Source organism: Octopus bimaculoides, chromosome 6 (assembly GCF_001194135.2).
Source record: "Octopus bimaculoides isolate UCB-OBI-ISO-001 chromosome 6, ASM119413v2, whole genome shotgun sequence".
In the NCBI taxonomy this organism is placed as follows: domain Eukaryota; kingdom Metazoa; phylum Mollusca; class Cephalopoda; order Octopoda; family Octopodidae; genus Octopus; species Octopus bimaculoides.
The window spans coordinates 84,833,991-84,841,664 of NC_068986.1; the positions used below are offsets into that span (position 1 = coordinate 84,833,991).

Genomic DNA, 7,674 nt, shown 5'->3' on the forward strand with positions numbered 1-7,674 from the left:
TCTTCTTCTTCTTCTTCTTCTTCTTCTTCTTCTTATTATTATTATTATTATTATTATTATTATTATTATTATTATTATTATTATTATTATTCATATACACGCTACAGATGAGACTACTGGAAAAGAAAAAATCCTAGCTTCGAGCTACAACAAGTAAACTTAGATGCTAAGGACCCTCCTAAATATCCTATCTGTCCCTAATAACACTGTTTTCTGCAGCTGTACTAAACTGGGTTTTATGCGTATTTCCTCAATCTATCTGTTCAAATCTTTTACGACAGTTCCTAATGCACCTATAACTACTGGGATGCAGTTTACCCGCACTTTCCATAATCTCTGTAATTCAAAAGCTAGCTCCTCGTACTTTGTTATTTCTTTTATACGTTTCATATTATTTTTTTCATCATTTGCGATTGTAAAGTTAATTATCTGGCACTTTCTGTTCTCGTTATCTAAATCAGGTCTTCTAGCTTCTATTACTATGTCAGTCTAAATGTTTAAGTCCCACAACATATTTTATTTCTTACATTCTAGTAATTTACTAGATTTATGTTCATACCATTTATAAGTATGTTCAAATCCTAGCTTTCTACAAAGCTTCTAGTGGATTGCTTTCCCTAGATTATTATGTCTTTTCTTGTCTTCTTTGTGTGCCAGCATGCTACATTCACTTACTATATGAGTAACAGTTTCCGCTTTTGATTTGCATAATCTACATTGGAAGTCTACTTGGTTTTTGTCTATTTTGGCTTTTATCCAATTAGTCCTCAATACTTGATGTTGTGCAGCTTCTAACAATCTTTCTGTCTCCCTCTTCAGCTTTCTTTTCTGCAACCATATCCATGTCTCACTACTACTATTTGCTGCAACTATCTTTGGGAATCTACTATGTAACACCTTCTCCTGCTAGTCAGATAATTTCTGTTCTTTTTTCTAGTTTTTGAAGTTCGTTTGGTATTTTAGTTTCCCTATGTCTTGCTGTGGCTCTAGCAGCCTTTAATAAACTTTGTTCACTATATCTACTCTAGCTAAGTACACACAGTCTTCCACTGATATTAACCCGCTTCCACCTTCCTATCTAGGTAGGTTTAAACTTTCTAATCCTGCCCTTTGGTGCATTGCTCCATTCATAGTGAATTCCTTCCTATTTCTTTTGTCCAGCTGCGCTAATTCTGTTTATGTCCAATCTACAAAAACTGTTGCGTATCTAAGTAATGATACTGTTCAAGGACTTACAGCCTTCACTAGATTCGGACCACATCGCTTTGACTTCATTAGGTTCCTCACCCTTCTGGTGTACTCCTTTTCAATTTTCGCTTTCATTTTTGTAGTTAGTACTTTGTCAGATACCTCTCTCCTTCTTTCAATGATTTTAATGTCTGGCCCTGTGGTAATTCACTGCCTTCGCTGTTGACTACCTGTTCTCTTCTCATGACTAATATTGCAGACTTATCTATGCCAAATTCCACGCCTATATCTTTGCTTAAGAGTCCTACAATCTGTTTTAAGGAATCTATCTCTATTTCATTCTTAGTAAAAAGCTTCAAATCATCCATGTAGAACAAGTGGTTAATTTTTCTATTATTATTTCTGAACTGATACCTTGTCTCCTTTTCCACAATTGCTCTGTTCTTTTTTTTTATCTTTTCCCGTCAGATACCTAATCTTCTGGTGACTACTATCCCCACTGCGTAGATCAATAAGTTAGTGTCTTTTATATTTTCAGTCCTCTTGTGTCTTTTATATTTTCAGTCTTCTTTCCAGTCTCTTCTACCTTCAATTATATCATCGACTTTCTTCTAATGGCATTAGTTTGATCAACTATACACTGCTCAGTCACTTTAAAATACCTTTCTGTACCCAAAATGATAATATCTGTTTTCTGTAATCCCTTTCTTAGGTTCACTTCCTAAGTAGAACTGTATCATTATCCTGTTTTCTACGCTAGTCCACTTCCTCCTCTTTGCTCTATTATCTGCTGATGCTCTATTAGGATGACATCTGTGGTCAGTCTGATTCTTTACTGTTCCATTGCCGAGAGAGTGGCCTTCCCTTAAAGGTCCAGATTCATTTTCGCTGTTACAACCAGAGTTTTTCCGAAACTCTTGTCGCTCATACACTGAGGTAAGGTAAAGTTCGTCAACATCGTCATCATCATTATTGTTTCTCGACATCTGAACATTTCTAATAACATTTTATTGCATCATCTGTTACACCCTTGTGTTGCGTGATGCGTTAAGCATTTTTTGGGAGGGGGGGATATTGTATCAGTACGTTTTGTTATAGGGTCTTGTTAGAGGTATGTATTGTTATTATTTTTATTATTATTATTATTATTATTATTGTTGTTGTTGTTGTTGTTGTTGTTGTTGTTGTTGTTGTTGTTGTTGTTGTTGTTGTTGTTGGTGGTGGTGGTGGTGGTGGTGTTGTTATATGTTTGATTTTACTTTGTATTTGTACGAGTTGACTCCAGGTCTCCCCCAGAGACCTCAATAGACAACAACTTAGAAGCTCGCGTTCATGTTATGCCTAGGGTGCCATATCTTTGGTTGTCAACATAGTATTGTTTTAGAGAATGTTTAGGAAAATATAAGTAAATTGTAAGTTTGTTTTAAAATTCGAGATTACATAGACAGTATTTTACGCAAGATATGGGCAGTCCTCATGAACACTATCTTTTGAATTTCTGCCATTTGGGGGTTTCCTGATATCTGAGCTAGGTAGCAATCAGCCTTTTTGCTATAATTCCTAGGGCACCTATGACAACAGGTATGGTTTTAGTCTTGAGGTTCCACATTTTGCCAATTTCTATTTCAAGATCTTTATACTTGCTCAGTTTTTGGTAGGTCTTGGAACAGTAATATCAATGAAGAGGCATGATTTTTGCCTGAACTTTTTCAATATAATGTATGGCCTAAGGCGGCGAGCTGGCAGAATCGTTAAGCACGCCGGGCGAAATGCTTAGCGGTATTTCGTCTGCCGTTACGTTCTGAGTTCAAATTCCGCCGAGGTCGACTTTGCCTTTCATCCTTTCGGGGTCGATAAATTAAGTACCAGTTACGCACTGGGGTCGATGTAATCGACTTAATCCGTTCGTCTGTTCTTGTTTGTTCCCTCTATGTTTAGCCCCTTGTAGGCAATAACGAAATAGGTATTTTGTCTGCTGTTACGTTCTGAGTTCAAATTCCACCGAGGTCGACTTTGCCTTTCATCATTTCAGGGTCGATAAATTAAGTACTAGTTGCGTACTAGGTGCGATTTAATTTCTAGCCTTGTGCCTAGAGTAGAAAAGAACACAATGTCTGGCCTATTCGCGTCTATCTTTCTGTCAGTTTGAACGGTGGAGTTCCAGAGGAATGAGATGTGTTCATTTTCAAGCACTGTAGGTGGCTTGTGTTCCCACCAGCTTTTATCATGGGGCAGGTTCAGATTTTTGCAAATTACTCAGTGCTGCTCTATCATTCCTGTTGAGATACTCTGTAGGCGCAAGAAGACTGCACATGGAGACATGTCAAATGGTTTCATTTTGTTGTTTACATTCACGACATGTTGGGCTATGCCGTTCTTTGATATTTTGGCTTGGTAGGTCCTTGTAGGTAGGCATTGATCTTGGGCTGCTATGATAACCCTTCTGTTTCTGATTTTAAACCAGAAGATACTAACCATTGAAGAGTAAGTGCTTTATTATTATTATAATTATTATTATTATTATTATTATTATTATTATTATTATTATTATTATTATTATTATTATCATTAGTAGTAGTAGTAGTAGTATTTCATGTCTGACTTTTGCTTTGCATTTGTACAAGCTGGCTCCAAGTCTCAGCCAGAGAACTCAAGAGACAAGTTAGAAGTTCATGTTCGTGTTATGCCTAGAGTGCCATGTATTTGGTTTTGTACATAGTGTTGTTCCAGAGAATGTTTAAGAAACAATAAGAACATTATGTGGGAATTTTTTAGATTGCATGGACATTATTTTACGTAGGATATGGGAAGTTCCCATGAACACTGTCTTTACAATTTCTGCCATTTTGGGAGTTTCCTGGTATCTGAGCTAGGTAGCAATCAGTCCCTTTTGCTATCATTTCTAGGACACCTATGACAATAGGTATTGTTTTAGTCTTGAGGTTCCACATTTTGCTAATTTTTATTTCAAGGTCTTTATACTTGCTCAGTTTTTGGTAGGTCTTGACAGATGCGTTTATATCGATTGGGACAGTCATATCAATGAGGAGGCATGATTTTTGTCTGAAATCTTTCAATATAATGTCTGGAAATTATAAGGGATGTCCTCATTCCACGGATTGCGTTAATCCCATATGACCACCCCTTTGAATTTAAACGGTTCCAGTTCGCAGTGAAACTAAGTTTCGCTATGTCAATAAAGAAGTCTGAAGGACAGTCTCTCAATGTTGTTGGACTTCACCTTGCTTCTCTCATGGGCAATTATATGTTGGATGTTCGCAGGTTGGAACTCCCCAAAATCTTTTCATTTATACACCAATTAAAGGACACGCTCAAAACATCATATATTTAGAAGCTCTACATAATTAAACTGTGACTGATTTCCGGATTTATTTCCACACATTTGTTTATACTCACGTCATCTGATAGAATTTTTGTTAAATGTACTTATTAGCAGGAGGGGAGCGCCCGCAGGCCGGCTCTTCTTCAATTTATGCAGTTTCAGATATGTGTTTCAAATAAATACTGACAATTGAAGGTGATTGCAAAATCAAAGAATTACCTGTTTTTTTTTTTAACAATTTTAACTGTGAGAATTCGGATAAAACATGTTATTGACTTTTTTGTACCTCAGCTAATTACTGTTGAGAACTGCATCATCCATGTTTCAGTTTACTTAGAGATTTAAAAGACATACTTAAATTTCATCATTTTCAATAACCTAGGACACGCCGGGTTATTAAAGTATGAAGTTGGTATCTCAGTTACTAGGAGGTAAGACCTGCGTAGTCTATGTGTCATGTTAGAGATCTAAAAGGCATTTCTAAATTTCCTTATTTTCTTTAACCCAGGAAACGTCGAGTATTTCTGCTAGTAATAATAGAATAGTATAATCTTCATGAAGCATGTCTGGTATATATATGTATAAATGTTTTCAAATATTTTTTGAAGCTAAAAGAAGTTATAAACAGTTAAACTGTCATCGATGATTAGTATTCGTATCTTGTATTTCACTATTCAAGAGGTGACAGCGATCAATACCTTTCCTACGTAGATTTTTCTGAAGAAGAGGTCCTAACTTTGGAATAGTTTAAATACCAAATAGTAGAATTAATACCGACCTAAACTTTTAATGCTTTGTAACTTGCATTGTTTTAGTTTTAATAAATATGATAATATACGTTATTTCATTATTATTATAAATTCTCTAAAAATTGTCTTTCTAATAATAATGTTACGTTTTAATCAACAGGTGATAACTGTGAAAAAGACTTTGATGGATGCAGCGGTAATCCTTGCCCTGGGATAGGAAAATGTACAGACTTACATCCAGACGAACACAGAGCCCAAAATACATCTTTCCGGTGTAATTGTCCACAGGGTTACGTTTTGAACAATGCAACATTCCGTTGTCTAGGTAACATATATCTACTCACAGTATTCTGAAACTAACACCAAACAATATTCAACTCACATCATCTCAATGTATTTTTATTTATTGCAAAGAAGAGTGTCTTTCGAATTCAAAAAAAATAGTATTTACAAGTGCTTAAACATTAATTAATTAAGCATAAACTGTAATTAATAATTAATAGACAAAATTTATAACTGACAAATCTCTCGTACTAACTCAGTTAAGATACCGATACATTTAAAATGCAGTAAAGTAGAAATATGGATACAATAGAAAAAATAATTTTTAACATTAGGTTTTCTCTTACATTTATAAGTTTAAATAGCATTAAGCTCATTTTTTATTTTCAACGTTAGTGAGTCAGTCAAATAGTTGCCAATCATGCATGGGTCGAAATTGTTATCCAGTGACTCTATCTAATAATACTATCGAATATAACGAGCTAGGATGGGATTGTGTTACATAATAAACTTCAAAAGTATGTAATCCCGATTCAATCCAGCTATGCTGTACTGAGGACAAGCATCACCTACAACAGCCTCCGATGAGAAAAAGCTGAGTGATTGACACTCAAAAGAAAATATATATTGTGTTGAAACCCGTGAGAACAAAGCTTTCTGTTTCTGTGTAATGATATTCATCCATTGAACACAAACATAATCTCTGTATTAGCAGCCTGCCTTTAACGGTACTCTATTGACAGCGTTTGAACCATGTCTCCGGCGTGACAATAACTCTTTTTCTTCTTCACTTTGCATCTGTTTTCGGAGGCCATGAAAAGAGTTATACATATTGTCTTTCTCACCTGACAGATTTAAAATGATAAAATAAAACTAATAAAGATTCACTGACCCATGTTACTTATACTTCAGTCCAATATCTTACAAGTATTTCAGCTAGATCTCCAAGCAAAAGGTAGTTTCTTCCTTTCTTCCTGATTTCATGAATAGATAACGGTGTAGGTGTTACCATCTTTGCTCCACCTACGCGATCGAAAAATACGCATATTTACTTACAACCATATTCATCATTAGTGTTTATGCACGTGCGCACGCATGCACGCACGCACGCACGTACGTACGCACGCATGCACGCACGCACACTCACACATACACAAACATACACTTTGTATATGACAGATTCTCCCCGTGTACTTATAAAAGTTTCTATACTATTTGTTGCTGGTTACCGTATATCATTCCCTACTTGCCGAGATAACAGTATGGGATTGTTGTTTATGCGGTACGTCATGCAACGTAGGATAAATATATTAATAACGAGAAATACATCACGAATGGAGATGTTTATACATATGATTCAGCAGGACATGCATATTTATGGGACCACTTCACTATATCCATAAGGTATTATTAAATATTATTTATAATATCTATGGTCCGAATGGAAGCCCATTAATTCGACATGCTTCATTCGTCAGACAATTTTTGCATTAATTTTCATCGGATCTTCCTTTTGTTTAGACTTCAGTATATTAATCTTTCTACACCAATCAAAAAGCTGTTTGTTTAACAGGCGGTGCCTGTGAATTCTTGCAAACTACAATATAGATGACCATATTAATTTATCTTCTTCATCCTCTTTTCTTTTACTTTCTCATTCCCAACTTCCATGTCAATCAGCATTAATATGTAAACAAGGAATAAAACTATATGCTCAGATTTCTTCTCGCTGTCAATTCATCTGCCTACTGATCGGTGTAGAATGATTAATATCTTGAAGTTTATACAACAAGAAAATCCGACGAAAATTAATGCAAAAATTGCCGGAAGAAGTATGCATTTCGAATTAACGGGCTCCTATAACGTCCATGGATATTCTAAATAATATTTAAGCACGCCCTATAGATATGTTGAGGTGATCCCGTTATAATACATGTTTTGCAGAAACATATGTAGCAGTGTATTAATAAAAATATAAAATCTCCATCCGTAAAGTATTTCTTGTTATTACACACACATACCAACACACGCATACACACACACACGACACACACACACACTCACACACACACACACACACACACACACACACACACACACACACACACACAC

At 35.5% G+C, this 7,674-nt stretch overlaps 1 protein-coding gene across 1 annotated transcript in view; it reads left to right on the top strand.

The window, feature by feature from the left end:
- The window catches only part of LOC106877398 (mucin-4), a 49,009-nt gene that overhangs the window by 24,944 nt on the left and 16,391 nt on the right, over positions 1-7,674 (top strand). Inside the window, exon 14 of the mRNA XM_014926292.2 lies at positions 5,441-5,605. Coding sequence (XP_014781778.2) covers positions 5,441-5,605 — 165 coding nt within the window. The remainder of the gene's footprint in view (positions 1-5,440; positions 5,606-7,674) is intronic.